This window comes from Felis catus, chromosome A2, assembly GCF_018350175.1.
Source record: "Felis catus isolate Fca126 chromosome A2, F.catus_Fca126_mat1.0, whole genome shotgun sequence".
NCBI classification, from domain to species: Eukaryota; Metazoa; Chordata; class Mammalia; order Carnivora; family Felidae; genus Felis; species Felis catus.
The window spans coordinates 83,611,285-83,629,948 of NC_058369.1; the positions used below are offsets into that span (position 1 = coordinate 83,611,285).

General features: G+C 34.6%; 1 protein-coding gene across 9 annotated transcripts in view; it reads right to left on the reverse strand.

Moving 5' to 3' along the window:
• The window catches only part of MAGI2 (membrane associated guanylate kinase, WW and PDZ domain containing 2), a 1,363,649-nt gene that overhangs the window by 971,964 nt on the left and 373,021 nt on the right, over positions 1–18,664 (reverse strand). For all 9 annotated transcript variants that reach the window (XM_045053218.1, XM_045053217.1, XM_045053215.1 and 6 more), the window contains exon 2: positions 88–204. In XM_045053218.1, coding sequence (XP_044909153.1) covers positions 88–204 — 117 coding nt within the window. The remainder of the gene's footprint in view (positions 1–87; positions 205–18,664) is intronic.

An 18,664-nucleotide genomic window follows, 5' to 3' on the forward strand; every position in this document is an offset into this window, starting at 1 on the left:
ATTTAACTTTTCTTTTAAATAACAGACATATAGGTGAACACTTATCTTTTAACATAGAAAGACAATAATGTTGTCTGTTGTACTCACACGGCACTGTGCGGAGGTAGAGGTTGTCACGAATGATTTGCTGAAGTTCGTGATCCACAGAACCCTTCTGAAATCGTAAGTTGAGGTAGTGACGAAGATCCTTATCAACAATTCCTCCTAGAATGATAAAGTTTCTTAATGAAGGATGCTGGAAAATAAGTTTTAAGTATGTAATTTGATTCTGTCTTAAATATACTCATGAACCCATTTAAACATTTATCTGCATAATAATAAAAGATAAGATTTACTGAGATAATTGTCAGGTCTGTGCTCAGCATTTTACAAGGCATTCTTTAAATTATTTTTCATTTAGAATGAAGTCTGTATTATGTCAAAAGTTATGTGTTACTCCTGAACTAATGTCACAGTATATCTCATAGCACTGCTGACAAAAAAGACACCCACCCACTACCTCCATTGTCCCTTTCCTCCTAGGCTCTGGCAGGCACCATTCTACTTTCCATCTCCATGAATGTGACTGCTCTAGGTATATGATATAAGTGGAGCCATATAATATTTTCCCTTTAGATACTGTCTTATTTCACTTAGTATGTCTTCAAGGTTTGAGAAGATTTTTAAGTTATTCAAAGTTACTATGGATTTAGATACAGTGATTTGAAAAGTTAAAAGAATAAAACCTACACAAATATTAATGTTTCATTCCCTTTATATAATAAATCAAAATAATTTTTAAAAGTGTGTGTGTATGAGTTAATGTTATTTTAATTATTTTTTTAAGTTTATTTATTTAATGTGAGAGATAGAGAGAGAGAGAGAGAGAGAGAGAGAGAGAGAGCATGTACAGGAGGGGCAGAGAGAGGGAGGATCCCAAGCAGGCTCCTCACCAGCAGTGCTGAGCCTGGTATGGGACTTGATCTCATGAACTGTGAGATCATGACCTGAGCCAAAACCAAGAGTCGGACACATAACTGACTGAGCTACCCAGGTGCCCCTTCAAGTAATTTTCTATGTGCAGATATTTTTAACCTGGGACAAGGTTTGAAAAATTTTAGGTAATTTTTCTTTTATTATTATACTTGTTTTATTATTATTATTATTATTATTATTATTATTATCCCAGAAATAATTTTAAGCCTATTTGCCATTATAATGTAGTGAAAAATAAACTGAGCCCTAGGCAAGAAAAGGTACTCTGTGGATCTACCAAAGACTAACTTCATATTTAAAGATAATTATGCAAAATTATGAAGATTTATCCAAGGCCCTTCTTATTCTATTTAAAAGAATAAATTATAAATCAAAATACCTATAAAAATATAAATAATCCTTCCTGAAATGGTTATCTTTTCAAGCATATTAGATAATTGAACCAGGACAAAAAATTAAAGATAGAATAGGAAATCTGTAAGAGTCACATAAATCATATTCTCTTTGTCTTTTTGAATTCCCAAATTACAATTCATCAATCTATTTGCACCACCATGACATGTAAAATATGTAAATATGTAATATATTTACATACAATGTATAAATATGTAAAATAGCATTATGTGGGTGTGCATATATGCAACACAAACACCTTTTATGCAAACAGTAGTTAATGTATTTGCAAACTACCTATCACAACATTTCTGAAGTTTCTGAATCCATTGTTTCAGTTGCTGTCTATGCTATTGGCACAGCCTCAGTAAGATGCCATAAGAAATAATATTTTTAACCGAATTGACTATCAAAATTTTTCGTCTCCAAACACTGTTTCTCATATATTTGAGCAAATAATTGCAATCTAGTTTTTTCCACACAATATAATATGATATCAGAAAACAAATGATATCCAAGGCAAACATATTGCTTATTGAGTGCACATAAACACTACATCCAGAATGCTTGTACATCTAATTTTCCAAATTCAAAACAATTTCTTTGGTCAAAGAAGCAAAGCAGTCAAATATGAGAGTCACTTAAAACTAACACTTATCTACGATTGCCTATTATGTATACCTCCAAACGTCCTGCATTTCCATGGGTCTTGGACTTCCTGACATCCCTCTGTAGTAGTTAATTATTAGAGAGCCTGAAATGCTGTTTTTCTCCTTCGGTCTTTTCTGGTCAACAGATCATGCCTACCCTTGCCGCTAATTCATTACAGCCACAGAGCCAGCATCATGCCTGCCTGTTTTCAGCTGTCATTTCCACAGAGTTCGAAGTACACAGGTCCTTCAACAACTGCACTCCGGCTTTCTTCTCTTTTTCTTTCTGTCGAATATGTGGGACATGCCAAGTGATGAGATGCTTTCTAGCAGCCGGAGAAAATGCTAACTATAGAACAACAGATGCAGTCTGTCCACTAAAGTGAGCTAGAATCACTCACCTAATGTTACATGGGTAAGCTCACATTTTGTAGTCCAAGATGATTCTTTTCCCTGAAAACAAATTATCAGTTTAAACCATTTTTCTACTGCAAATATGCTACATTCACCCTCTCAAAAATTAACTTCTGTAAGAAAACAACAACAAAAAGCTGTCTATTCATTCAGTGACTTTTTCCCCCCATGGAAGGATCTGCTGAAGCTTCTGAGAATTAATATAAAATTTCTTCCATTAATTAAAATGAAAGACATAAATGATGACAATTATTTTGGAAGGATTTCTCTTGCCTCATATTTCACAAATACTTTATTGTTCTTCATAATTTTTCATCACATCTTTCAAGTAAAAAAAATTTTATTTATCCTTATTATGGGAACTTCTGCTACTTGCCTACCCAGTATTCTTTCCTTTGTTCTTTTTCTTTTCTTTTTTTTTTCTTTTTAATTAAGAATACTGACTTAGTTTCAGGCCCAAGTATGCTCAGCTTTAGGACGTGGATCACAGTAGTCTGAAATAGTCATACGACTTAGTTCCTCACTTTCCTGGCTGCCCTTTCAACTTCCAGAAGCTGTGTCCTGGCCATTGAGACCTAACATAGAAGAAGAGTATTTCTTTATTAACTGAACTAGACCAGCTCTCTAAGATGAAGCAGCCATAAAGGGATATGACATGCATAACGGAAAAATCCAACATGCTAAGGATACTGGAGTAGAAGTTAGAAACAACCTGGACCCCTGATGGCTTCAATGAGCAGCTAAAATAATATAGGCAACTACATAGCATATATTTCTAAAGCTATTATGGTTTTATGTTATTTGCAAGTTTACATGATCCCAACTGATACATGTGTAGGTGTAGAACTATTTTATATATATGTATATATGTGTATATATGTGTAGAGAGCACACACACACACACACACACACACACACACACACTTAAGGGCACATGTTCCCTTAATTAGCAAGTTAAATTAGAGAAGAATTAAGCAACAGGAGTGGGCAATAGCTGAGCTGAAAAATAGCTCTTGGGTCTCAAGATTACCTGATTTCAGGTATCTAAGTTCACATTTTAAAAAATTATGCATGGTAAGTGTTCAGTAAATGTTACCTATTGTTAAAACAAATGAATAATCTGCTATATTATTTGTCATAGTTATAACTTTTGGTTGTATTGTTATTTTTTTCCTTGGAGTTTCTGTTCTGTCATTTGTTAGTGATACCTAGATTTGCTGCCTTAGAAGATGCCTACATCAATCATTCTGTTAAGCAGAGCACTGCCACCGCCAATGCCTTAGTCATTATATTCTTTGAAAAGCTCAGTAGCTCTTTTATTATATTTAAAATTTTTTGAAATACTTCATTTAACTGTGATTTTTCCCATTTATTTTACAAAATAAAACAAGTTAGAAGATATAATACGTTTTCAAATCACATATTTGTTAGTAAGAGATCTGGGAAGGATTTGAAGCTGATGATTCTGCTAAAGAACATGTACTTAAGTTTCTTAACCTATAGTCTGGAAACCAAACTTCTTTTTTAAATTTTTTTAATATTTATTTATTTTTGAAGGAGAGAGAGAATGTGAGCAGGGGAAGGGCAGCGATAGAGGGAGACACAAAATCAGAAGCAGGCTCCAGGTTCTGAACTGTCTGCACAGAGCCTGATGCCGGGCTCAAACTCATGGACAGTGAGATCATGACCTGAGCTGAAGTCAAACGCTCAACCGACTGAGCCATCCAGGCACCGCTGAAGACCAAACTTCTTAGTTCAAAGCAGTCGAGTCCTTTCTCAACATGACCTCAAACAAGCTTTTCAGCCTGACATCAAAGGTTAACTTATGAAGAACCCTTAAGACAGAACGTGGTTCAAACTCTTAATTTGTATTGCGAATGAAGAAAGTGGAGCTCTCACAAATTATCTGACACTGGGCTTGGAGCAAAGATGAAATGGGGACTGGGGAAAGCATCAGGAAGAAACTCCCATGGAGTTTGAGAATGAAAACTGTAAATATTACCATTTGAAAGTGGTGTGCATCTCTATGGTTTCCAAGTTTTCAGAAATGTGCCCAGTAGAACTGCTTTGCCCCCTTTACTACTTGAATGCCTAGGTTGAGGAAGCTATGAAAGAAGATGCCGCTTGGCTCAGGTGGACAGAAACTCCTTGGCATTTTCCTTAAGACAAATTGTTAGTTGTAGTCTTGTAGCTAATGCTGGTCACTTATCTAAGGTTGAGGGGAAAACACACCAGGCTCTGTAATGTTTGTGCCAAGGGTCTGATTGCTAGTTTGTGACAGGTGTAGTCCCATCCCTCATTAGTGGGCATGGCTATTAGCTCAAACTTTCTCTTCCCTTCAGTCAAATGCTTCTTGAAATCAGCTTGCACTTTCTAAACTAAATGTACATTGAGAAGAGTAATTTACTGATTGGGATGGTAGAGGGTGCATAGAAAGAAGAAGGTGAAGATGACCAGAAAGCCAAAGTCTGGCGCATTCTGATGTCATCTATTCATCCTGTACTTCCTTCTCTTTTCCTCAGGTTTTGTTGTTGTTTGTTTGTTTGTTTTGTTTTTTGTTTTCTCCATTAATCCTCTACAAGATGTTGAAGTGGGTTTTTGATTTTTGTGTTTGTGCTTTATATTTTGTACTCATCTTTGTGCTTTATGTTGCACTACCTTCCTTTGTTAGCGGCACCTTTATTTCTTTTTTCCCAGTAGCCAAATCAATCTCATTCTGTTTAAATGGGGTTAGACTTTTAGTCAATCTGCCTTTGTGTCTTGCTTAGCCAATAAAAGTTTCTCTTCCAGGAGTGGACCTTATAAGTGGAGTGACCCAAGAACGTGAATGCAAAATGCATTCATCCTGAAAGTGGCAGCCATCATTTTTGCTTTCTGGACACACAGAACTGTCCTTATCCTGCATTTTCCTAGCCACCTTTGTTAGTTTCCCCTTTGTTGTTTGCAATTGAAGAAACCGCATGAATAAGAATGTCTTCCCTTTGATATTACCCATGGAATTCTCATCCACTCTTCAGCTTAAAATTATCCTTCCCTTGGCCTTCCTTGTGATCTTTCGGTCTTCTTCCTTCTCTGAACTTCTATATCCAGGCCTCCTTTCTTAAGCACTTTGCACATTCTAATAGGTCATACAATGACTGGAGAGTCTACATTATGTTGTATAGTAAACTGTGAGCCCTCCAGGACAGGGAATTCCCTAGTCATTATATATCTTCTCCCCTCTTCTCACTTCAATATCTAAAGCAGTGCCTTCTTAATATACAAGGCCCTGTAATTTTTCCTGAATAAATAGATCACAAATACTGCAGTGCACCAACACTTACTCATGGAGTTGTCTTTCACTTCTGGTCTCATTTTTCTCACTTGTAAAAGATGGGCGTTTTATCATTTTGGGCTGCTATAACAGAATATCATTACACTGAGTGGCTTAAACAACAGGTATTCTTTCTTACAGTTCGGGATGCTAAGTCCAAGATCAAGAAGCTAGCAGACTGGGTGTCTGGCGAGGGCACTCTTCCTAGTCAGCAAAGGGCCATCTTTTTCTTGTATCCTCACATAGCTGAGAGAGAAATCATCTCTCTGATGTTTCTTATTAAAGGTACTTGTCCCATTAATGAGAGCTCCACTTTTATAACCTAATAACTTCTTAAAGGTCCCACTTCCTAATACCATAACATTGGAGGTTAGAATTTCAATTTACGACTTTTGGAGGAGACAAACATTCAGTCCATAACAGTATGTGCAGAACCAAATAAGGTCTCCACTAGATCTAAATTCTATGCTTCCATATAAAGTGTTTACTAAGTGCATTTTAGAGTTTGAGGATCTTTTTTTCGGTAATCAAGCAAATTAATTTCATTAAGCATTTATAATTATAGATCACAAGTTATCCATAGTCCATAAGAAATAAAGCCATGGATACTATCTCCCTAGGATCCTGGGTTTTTTGTTTGTTTGTTTTTTCCTGAATCCAGGAAGCTAACATCGTCAGCAGACAATTGACTTCATACATTGTCTTTGTCAAATAAGTAGTAAAATAACCAAGCAGAGCAGTCTAGGAGAAATTGGAAGAAGAGAAAGATCTATCCTATCTCTTAAAATAATGCCCCTAGAGTAACTGCACATTTATTTTATCTTAATTTATTTGATGGTGGGGAAGTCGAGGAACAGACAATAGGAAAGCATATAAGGCTATGTTGCTATGTTCCTTTTCAAAAACTAGTTTCTGCTTGGCTTACCTCAAAAATGGAGAAATAAATCACAGGAAAGTTGATTTATTCTTTTAAGATCCACAGCCACAAAATAGGTGACAGACATATCTAATCCAGTCTCCTGGATCAGGCTCCAACCCCTTTTTAGGTGGAAAATTGTATCTGTGGTTTCTGATGATCTAGAGGCCCATCTCATTTTCAAGCAGCTGGAGTACTGGATGCATTTCATCTATACAGGCCATTCTATAAATTGTGAGCCAGTAAAACTGTTCTTCCCCCAGTAATTCTCCTTTGCCTATTTTAAATAGGAGTACACATATAAGACCCATGGCAACTCACTGTAGATGAATTAATCTGGTTAATTGATTTTCCACAGCTGGAAACATTTAGGTATATGAAAATTTGTATCCCTTCTATGTGTTACTTGTAATCTTAGAGAGTATAGTCAATCCTTTTCATCATGTTTTAATATCTTTGTGTGTTGTTTTTCTTCAAATTTTAGTTGTTTTCTTCATATTTTGTATAAGAAATGCAATACTAAAAGAGTCAACTAAATATATTAAGCAGTTGCAAATCATTAGGAGATTCAAAACTGCAGAGAGTAATTGCTGTTTCAGAAAAAATGACAAAGATAAATGTAAGTGGTTTATAATATTCTCCAGCTCTATTGAAAATGGCTTTTTATCATTTCCTTCCCCCTACTACTGCACAGATGGGATATTATTATTGAGTTTCATTTTTCATTGTTAGTCTTGGTTTCAAAGTAAATGTTAGAGTTGTTCTTATAGTTATGATTATAGGTTCCCATAGAGAAGAAGAAATGAATTCTTGCTATATGCCTGGTATTGTGCTAAGTGCTATATAGGCATTACCCACAAATTTTATAATAGCGAAAGGTAAAGGATGGGCACATAGTTGAAAACAAACTCAAGTGTATCTAAATTTTCTATAATATTTCAAGATGGCTAATTCAGTGCAGGAATAGGGTATTTTCTATTAATTTCTTTGGCTCATCTAACTCAAACATTAGGTGTTCTTTATAAAAAGCAGGATGTCACAACAAATTCAACATAATGAAAGAAAAAAGATATATGTTGAAAAAATAATCTGGCTGAATTCAATCGATTTGTTTTTTAAAATAAGAGATTATACCACTGTAAGTTTAAAGGGAGAAAACAATATCGTAGGATAGTTATGAATTGATTTGAAATTTTTAATTAAAGATTTATAAATGTCAACGCTCTAAGGTTTCTATGTAAAATGACTAAGGTCATAGGAAGAAACTATTGTCCAAAATATCTACATAATTCACCAGGTAAAGTTTTGTTTTGTTTTTCACTTGGGGTCTTGGTTTATTGCCTTTTAAACTATTTTCCAGAGTTTAAGTATAATTTTTAAAAAACACAGTGATAAAAATATTAAAATTGGTTTTTTGAAAATCCAAATATCTATTCACATTAATTTTTAAAGGCATAAAACAAATTGCTCATATTAGGTATGCCTGAAACATATTCACTTATAAAATTAAAAGTGAACATGTGAATGATGTTTGAGCAATGAATATTCAAGTGTCCTTCATTTTATATTAGCAAGCTATTATCCTCAAGTCAACTAACTGAAAAATTGTATTTTTAAAGAGGTGATACTTATTGTGGGTAAAACTGATAAGTATTATCAAGAATAAATTTGTAAACATCTGACATTATTTTGTATTTTGAGAATGATAAAACAAGGTCATCCTCTCACTTGATTTTTTGCTAACCTGCTGCAATTAAACCATCAGATGACCTGGTGCAATCAACAGTTCACTCCAAATGTTTTCATGCTTAAAAGTATGATGACATAGACCACATTGCCCAAACTGATTTAAAAAACCACAGCTTTTTTTATGAGCCCGTTTTACAATGACAATACAAAGAAATTCCCTTACAAAACCGGTTTCAAAGAACAGACTAATATATCCTCTATAAGGACTGTGTCCTGACAGACTACAGCTAATGAAGTTATAAGAATTCTAGGCACATGATTTGAATTGCTACAAGGCTGACTTCGACTAATGAGGAGTGTGTTCCAAAAGTTTATTTGAAATGCAGAACATTCTTTTTTTTTCCTATAGAAATAATGCAGCATATTATAATTATGTCTTTGGCCCATCTATAAGTCTTTTAAATTAATTAGGCACCTAAAATATATTATCTATGGTATGCTAGAAACACATAATTGTTACATTTGCCATGTATAACAATGCTTCTTGAGAGGTGGGGGCAAGGGGAAAATGGCTACAGTTCCAAGTTAGGCTGACAGGTTCTAAAAATTCCAAACACTTCTTTCAAAGGGAATTAGAATGGAACACCCCCAGCTCCAAGACCTTGGTGGGGATTCCTGTCAAAGATTCCTCAGGGCAAGGATAGGTTAGGAGTAGGCAGAAGAGGGGCAGCCAACTGGGAGGGTAATTCCATATGCCCTTGTATAAATGGTTATGGAACCATAAGCTCTGTGCTCATGTATTTCCTCACAGCCCTGCTCAGCCCAAACTCCCTTTTTCTTTGGAGATACTCAGCCCACAGTTTATTCTGAGGTCCTGCCTGCCTCAGTTTGTTCCACCATCATCCATTTGGTTTGATTTCACTATAAAATGAACTGTAATCTCTTCCCTATTTACTATTTTAGAAGCAAACACAAAATCATTTTGAGATTTCCTGAGCATTCTTAAAAATACTTTATTACTCATCGAATTATGAAAAAAAATCTGAAATGTGTTTCCCCATAAAACCTTGTAATCCCCTAGCCATTGTATCTGCATACCCCCCTCCTCTGCCCAATACATAAGGATTGCGTACATAGTATGTATTATAAACATACTATGGACCCTGTAGAAAAGACAATGGTAGTGGATAATAGTGAAAATTGATGGTTACAAAGCCTAGAAGATATTTTCAGATTGCAGAAGAAATCTAAGCTCACCTACTTCAGTTACATATGTCATTCAAGGAATAGGATGTGTGTTTGTGTGCTTGAATGCATAGATATGTGTGTTAAGGAAGCCTAAGTGGGTGGACAATAAGGAGTAAGAAAATAGCCACTGAGGGCTATGAGAATGGAGGTAGAGAGAAGATTTTATCATTCTTGTCCCCCTACGTTGTTACTACTTTCACCCCTGAAAGCCAAGGCCCTGGTCTGACTCAGAAGAGAAATGAGAGGCAGAGGGTTTGAGAGACTGAATCCAAATGACATTCTGAGATTGCAGTGGAAAGGGAAGAGGGAGGAAAATGACTTTCAAGCACTGGAAGCTGGAAGAGAAAACCACGCCTGTTACCAACATTGTTGTGCCCCCAAGTGGCTGGAAGAGAAGTGTATGATTCAAACAAGAAGTATAGTGGAGGACCCTGAAAGTGAGTTGTATTATAAGGGACTTTCACTGAATTACAAAATTACTTCCTCCAACTAGAGTTTTAGGGGCTATTTATATACTTTCCAGACATAGTGCTATAGATTAGCAAATTCAATTATCTGTACCTAAAGGCAATCAATTAAAATTTCCTAAGAATTCATTTTTAGACATCTGGGACTGTATTGCCTGTAGAATTATAGGGAAGACTGAGCCAACAATGGGAAAGAAGAAAGAATATACAATTAACCAAAGGCATTCTTTTTTTAAGTTTATTTATTTATTTTGGGAGCAAGAGAGAACATGCGTGTCTGGGAGTTGTGGAGGAGCAGAGAGAAAGGGAGAGAGAGAGAGAGAATCCCAAGCAAGCTTTGCACTGTCAGCTCAGAGCCTCATGCAGAGCTCTAACCCATGAACCATGAGATCATGATCTGAGATGAAGTCAGATGCTTAACCCACTGAGCCACTCAGGTGCCCCCCTCCAAAGGCATTCTTGATTGCTTTCTGTCCCCTGATTACATGTAAAATTGTGCATGATTTTTGAGCTGATAAAGGGATATTTAGAGGTTGCCATCTTAAGCAAACCCAGCTCATTCTTTGAACTGCTTGCAATAGAAACCTACTGAAAACATCTCTTTGAAGTAAACTTCCATTTGACTGACCTATTATTATTTAATCTTTTTTTTATTTTTTTTTTAAATTTTTTTTTCAACGTTTATTTATTTTTGGGACAGAGAGAGACAGAGCATGAACGGGGGAGGGGCAGAGAGAGAGGGAGACACAGAATCAGAAGCAGGCTCCAGGCTCTGAGCCATCAGCCCAGAGCCTGACGCGGGGCTCGAACTCACGGACCGCGAGATCGTGACCTGGCTGAAGTCGGACGCTTAACCGACTGCGCCACCCAGGCGCCCCTATTATTATTTAATCTTAACATTTTTTAATGAAAATATTATGTGACTGTTTACCTAAGGATATATTTTGAATCAAGACAATAAGTAGAGGTTACAAACTTCATAGGAATTTAGTTTTTATTGCTTTATGAAAAGAAATAGCATAGAGGAGAATAAAAAAAACAAATCTGACAAGGGGAGGAAATACATACACACAAACATATGGTATAGGAGTTCACATTTTGGGGTGTTGTTAAAGGGGTAATTGTATTAAGAGGAGCTGAAGGTAACTACTTTCTGTGGGAAAGCCCAAGAAGTAGAAAAGATTTTTATGCTGCCCACTAATATTTATCACATAACATCACCATTATATTATGAAAATTAGGGGGTAGTAGAGATAAATGTTGCTATTCTTCAGTTGGGACAAACTTCATTTTCCTGCCTAGTGCAACTTTTATTCTTTAAAGCCTAGTATAATGCTGTATAATTGATTTGGATTCAATAAATATTGGTTGAATTACATTCTTTCTCAATTGATGACTTAAATGATTTTCCTAGTATTAATAAATATTTCAAATACATGAAAGCAACAATACAGTCAGTATGATTTATAAAATTCAGAAAAGCTTCTTATCATAAAAGAGTTGTCTACCATTACTATATATTTCTTTTTAAAAAATTGTCTATTCTTTTTGAGAGAGAGAGACACACAGAGCATGAGCAGAGGAGGGGCAGAGATGAAGACAGAATCCGAAGCAGGCTCCAGGCTCTGAGATGTCAGCCCAATGCGGGGTTCCAACTCACAAGCTACCAGATCATGACCTTAGCTGAAGTCGGATGCTTAACCTACTGAGCCATCTAGGTGCCTCTGTATATTTCTTTTTTGAACTGATACTATGAGTTTTTTGTTAGGTCACACAAGTGGCTTTTATACAATTAACCCTGTATGGTAAATATCTCATTTGAATGAAGTTTTACTTTCTTTTGCCAAATAATCACCACCATAATCTAAGAGAAATATTCTTGTTCTTGAAAGTAAGAACAAAAACAAACATATTTTGTAGTATGTTTATTTTATATTTTAGGAAGTATGTGACCAAGAATCCTTAATATCATCTGGAATGATATTAACATTGATTGTTTAGCCATGTGCCTTTATTATATACTATTGAAAATCATAGAATAGCAAAGAAATACAATGATTTTAAGTCTCCTTTCTCCATAATTTTTACAACATAGTACAGTGATAATCAGTTTTTCATGAGTAACACTTTTAAAGATAATATCTAATAGCTAACTTGAAAAATCTGAAATTTTCACTACTTTGAAAATAAAGTATCCACTGACCTAAGAATTATCTTGTTTTATTAATACCAACATGACAGTTATTAATTTTTTAATAATAAAGATATTTGAAACAATTCATTAAGAAGAAGAAAGATTTCAGGGACAATTTGCTAAAGATGGGTTTATATTTGACAGAAAACACCATTTTAAGTAAAGACCCTCTCCAATGTGTAATCTTTGGTGATTTTGTAGCTATCATTATACTTGACTCAAAATGTTATTATATTCTTGATTCTAGCTTCAAACTAGACAATTCTGTTTTGCGGTGAGAGAGGATACATTTGAGGACTAATTTTTAATTCAAATTCTTTAGTGTAAAATACAGAATATGAAGTCTAGAGTAGTAAAATTAGATTACTTAAAGTTTCATCTACTCAACGTTAACTAACTACAATAATATGATTGCCCTTTCTGTGTGTAGAATGTGATTTATTTCAAAACCTTTTAGTATTTATCACTGTACTTGTCCAACATAAGAACTGTATACAGTAAATAGGGTAAAATACATGAAAGTAACATGTATGTTGTGTTTTAATTTACAAATGATTAAAGCATTTCAGACATTAATTGACTTGGCTAATCATAGTACAGGGCTGCAACACTTACTTAACTCTCTTGATTCTGTGCCAGGAAATATCTCTTCTATGTTAGAAATGAGCAACTAGCAGGGAGAAGAAGAAGAAGAAGAGAAATAAGCAACTAGCAGCAACACACAAGACAGCATGTTCCAAAGAAGACCTATCAGAATTACCCAGTTATTCTGTGTACGACACAAGTGGCTCCTCATCTCTAAGGATGAGCCGCTCCTGCTGACAGAAGTGTGTCACATTCTCCATGGTACTGGGCCCAAAGAAAGGTCTGAAGTTCGGCTTTAAGTTCATGCCTTACATGCAAAATGCTGAGCTTAATTCTTGAGAAAACAAAACATGAGTGGACAGGAGTTGGTGGCTGAAATAGAATTGGATTTGGTGAAGGAAGAATCAAAGATTTCACCAAGATTTTCAGCTGAGTGATTGAGAAAATGATGGCGACACTGGCAGACATTAGACTGTTGAGACAAGGGGGTACTATTTTTTAAGGGTGTGGCAACTTGGCTGACCATACTGGGCGAATGAACAAAAAAGGAGGTAATAGGAGACAGAATCTACTGTATTGATGATGTGAGTGGTATTATGGCATATCCCTCTCAAACAATTGATCTTATGATTCACTTAAAATCAGTCAATAGTGAGGATATTAGAACAAAAATCCCAGAATTCTCCCTGAAAATAAAGTTCCCCAAATCTATTTTAGGATGATGCTTTTCAATTTATATGACTTGGATTATTTATATATAACACTGAGGGATAATTTGTATGCAAATATGTTGTCACTGTCCATGATAAAATTGCAAAAGCCTGGAATACTGATAGGGAACTTATCACTGATTACCTTCACAAGTGGCTCTCAGAAAGGGAATCTCAATAAATCACTCCCATTCTTTCTAAACAACTATCACCTTATCAGCATGCTAAGAGTTAGAGATAGCAATCATGTTCTTTAGAAGCATGATACAAATCCCCAAGGAGCTGCAACAAATCGTGCCTCATTCTTAAATTATCATGTTTTGAATTGCCTTCCCTTTCCCTGTTTTACTTGGTTCATATCTCTGCTCAAATATTACTCCTCACCCTGCCTAAACTTGCTTATCTCCCACAACCCCATTGTCATCATTCACTTCTCTACTTGCCTGCATAGCTGTTACCACTACCTAAGTTATATTTTTTATTTGCCTGTTTGTTTAGAGGTTGTTAGAATGTAAATTCCATGAGAGAGCAGAGTCTGACACCTAGTAGGTATTTAATAGGTATTTGCTCATTGGTAAACAAAATGGATGCAAATAAAAACACTTCTGGAAAGACTATAAACCAGTAATAGTCCAACACAATAATAAGATCCCATTATGTCTCAAAAATGCCTAATTTTTCTACATTAAATGTTTAACAGGCTCCATGACTTATTTGTATTAAGAGCTAGATTAATATCCATGACCACGAAGGGCAATTAGTAAATTTTATAAATTATGCTAACTCATTACATTTCAGTTACAATGGGAAATTGGTGGCATCTTGAGGTCAAGTTTTATGTCTTGATTAAAGGTGCCTGTATAAAAAAAAATATTTACTGATTTTCACTTCCTTTTGTAAAATACATACTCAGTTTATTCTATTAATAATTTAAAAATCCCATAGTCAAATCACATATTTGTGAGAAAAAGATTGATTGAAGTTAAAGTATATGATGATTTATGAGTATAATATAAATGTTATATTAAAATTGATTTAGATCTGTCATTGCAAATTTCATCTTTAGCACTCAACATACAGAAAAGAATCATCAAATATACAATTAAAATAATCCTTACTATCTGCAATGTATTCACACAAGGTATGAAACTGTATAGAATATTAACTGTTATGTGATCATATTATGATGCTACCAGAAAGTACCAGAAAATGATGGCACAGACTCAAATACATCTATTTAGCCTTCAGCTGAAATTTATATTAGCGAAAATGGTAGCTTTTGACCTAGTGAATCATCATGAAGAAAAGTGGATGCCAAATGCAATTAGTTTTAGTATGTAACTTTTCATGCTTCAAAACAGTATTTGCTAAGCAAATATTCTCTGTCATTCTCTTGATTTCAATCAACGTAAGATTATAGGGCACATTACCCATTCTGAAAGTGAAACTTTAACTTTAGGTCTAAATTTATTTAACTATAAACTTAGAATTAAGTGTTAAATTTTTAAAATACATAAAACTCTTGAAGTAAAAACAGGTTATCTGTAGCTTTTAGAGAATCTATTATTAAAATTAAGCCTGCAGCAAAGGACATTGGTCAAAGGACAGAGTTTCTAAAGAAAATATTTAATATTCAAAGTAGTAAGCATATGGTAAAAAATGTAGGCATTTCATTTGTCATTTATTATTAGCTGTAGCCAGCTAAAAAAGTAATTTTTTAATTTTCTAAAATGTGGAATAATTATAATATTTCTAGAATTCTAAAGAATTTTGGGTAAGATAGGCTACAGCTGGTGTAGTTATTTTGTTTCCTGAAACAATTATTTATTTCTCAGTGATGAGGAATGACTATAAGAGAACATAAAGATTCATTAAGTACATGAATTCTCAAGAAAACAAACCATTTCATGAAAAATACTAGAAGCCAGGAGATATTTGAATCACAAGTCCAGGTTTAGAAGATCTGGTGGAAGGATGTTCTTAGATCTGTTCCATATATAGAACTCTTTTAAATCTGCTCCAGTCTTGGTTTCTGTATTGGTAAAACTATCTTGGACACAGAACTTTCCATGTCTTATCTACACTGGAAATGTGCAGATAGTAAATGTGCTTTGAGGTGTAACTTTATTTAATGCAAGGGAGGTATATAGACTTATGTTTCCTAGAGATTTTAAACCATTTGATCACCTAAGTGAAGGGTCTTTCTTTAAACTCAACTCAAATAATCATTTGGGTTCTGACCTATTGTTGTTGTTTTAATAATACATATTGGAATATTTGCTAAAATACTTTAGAATAAACCTTGTGCATACATGTGTGTAAGATGTGTAAGTGAACTTAAGTCTATACCTATGGACAGTTCGTGTTAAACTACCTTAATCAAGACTCAACAATCCAGAGGAGATTACGTAGGGATTTCAAATATTGTTTCCAAATCTATATTTGGAGTGTTATCAATCAGCATAAGAAATACTAAAATAAGTTTCTTTTGGCAAAATAAAGTGTTCAGGATAATAGATGGTTAGAAAAATTGTAGTGGCTTTGTTATTATACGGACACAGCATAATAATTTGGCCCAATAGCCTAAATGCACTTGAAATAGGACTCTGGAGCTTCCAGATCACTTCTGCATAAGGCTTAATCCAGTGAACTGGGTGGGTGAACTGCTTGATACTGTTCAGAAACTTAAAGTAAGAAACATTGCCAGTAATTGTCAGGATGATTTCATCTTTAAGCTTTAAATCTAATAGCAAAACAAAGACACCAACAAAAACCACAAGGGACTTTTATTTAAAAATTTCTTCTAGTAACTCATTTTTATAGTATTTTACAAAACTATTGGCCTGCAAGAGCGTACAAAATAAGTGACACATCGAGACACACTATCCTAGTTTCTTGCCAATCTTTTATTTTTATTTTTTATTTTTATTTTTGAAAGAAAGAGAGTGTGAGCATGAGCAGCAGAGGGGCAGAGAAAAAGGGAGACAGAAGATTCAAACTGGGCTCTTCACTGACAGCGGTGAGCCCAATGAGGGGCTCAAACTCACAGATGTGGCGCTCAAACTCATGAATTCATGGGACATGAGATCATGAACTAAGCTGAAACCAACAGTCAGACTCTTAACCCACTGAGCGACCCAGGCACCACCCCTCCCTTCCCAGTTTCTTGCTAATCTTATGGCCACACAGCAACTCTGAATAGATACTGTGGGTCTTGCCACCACAATGCTATTGCATCCTCCAAGGTGCGAGCCTTTCATGCGTGGAGCTGTCACAGTGCCTAAAACACTGAGAATGTTGTGCAAGTGTTCTGTTTCTTTCTTTCTTTCCTTTTATTCCTGCTTCATAATAAACATTGATATGTTTCTTTAAAATTCACCTTTCATTTCAAATGTAATTTAATGTCCTTTCAAATTACATTTCAATGTAACAGTCCACCTGGCATCCAGGTTGTGGTTGAGACATATAGCCCACTTTGTGCTCCATACCTCCATACAAATTCCAATATTTACCAAGAGAATTTCCCAGTTGCTAATATGCATATTGGCTCAGGTCATTTTACTACTTCTTTTCCTAGTTCAATCAACCGTTTCCCCAGATTCTCCTATTTTAAATCCCCTGTAATTTCTATTTTCTGTTTATGTTGTTTGGTTGATCGGTTGGTTGTTTTTTTGTTTTTTTGCTTTTCAAATGCTTAGAGGTAGAGCCACCTTATGAGGAAGGCAAATATAATCATGCAAAATTTTTGTGGCAGAAAACTACAACCAAAGTTATAAAACACATGAGAAGCCTTCTCCAGGGAGCTGTTACTAAATATTCACTCCCAGATGCTCCCACTTGTCAATTAGCCAAAGCAGGACCAAAATGGCAGCAGGTAAATGTGAACAATTGAATTCTGACCATAAGCATATAATAAAAAGCCACTCATCCTCAGCCTTGGTGGTAGCAGAAGTCTGCTTTAGTAGCACTTTCAAATACAAAAAATAATAATATGGCAATAACAACTGGCAGTTTTCCCAGATTTAACTGCTATCTAATCTGGTATTAACTTCAAAAAGGATGAATTTCCTAGTAAGGAATTAAGGCTTTCAGTAGCTGTTTAGAGCAGACTGGAAAGTTGACTGATATCCTAAATGTAAACCTTAATGATTACCACTTAGACATTTAAAGTTCTGCAATTGCCCCTACTCAGCTTATTATAAGGGAAATAATCACCTCTACAGATGTTTCTTGACATATAATGAATTGAGAAGCGTGTGATTCTTTTTTATAAAGTATTTTTTTTGGAATATCTAATCTCCAAATATATGGCCATTTTTGAATCACTATATTCCTGGAATTTAAAAAAAAGTGATGCTGCAATTTAAGGTGAGTTTTTGTTGCTCTACCATAAACTGAATTTTTGCTTTATGAGACATTTGGAATGAAAAGCAGCAAAAATCTATTAACATTCTAATATAATTCTTACTATATGGTTGTGAAGCTGGCCCTTAAACTACTTGAAAAATTATAGGTTTATCTACCTCACATTAGTAAAATAGCTGCCCTATGTCAAATAAAGCTCTTTAACATGACAACATTATGATGTTAGTAAATTAAAGTATAAAAGACTTCATGAGTCACCTTTTATGCAGTCTTTCTAAAAATAAGTAAAGGCATAATTACGTAAATTCCACTGAGAATTATTTCAATCAATATCATAAGGTGCACAGAAATTCAGCTCAAAGATAGTTAAGATATTCAAAAGTTTTTCATTATTCTAATTAATAAAATTGATTTTTTTCCATTAAGGGGACTTTTCCTCCAAATAATGTAAAATTTCTGATTCTATCTAGATCCAGTTACCTATGTTTCTAAACGTAAACACGTATATAAAAAAAGACTGAAATCCAATTCATAATCCTGTAAGTTATATATGAAAATATACTTTAATTTTTATTTGGAGGAAGCATTTGAATCTAAAACTTTGCTAAATAGTTTTGGTGTTAAGTAAGCAAATGGAATAATTTTTAATTCTTTCCATTATTTTAACATTTATTTGTGCAAGTTATTTTTGCATTAAATAATTCTGGATTTTGGAAAATTTTCCAAACTGTCTATTGTTTCACTG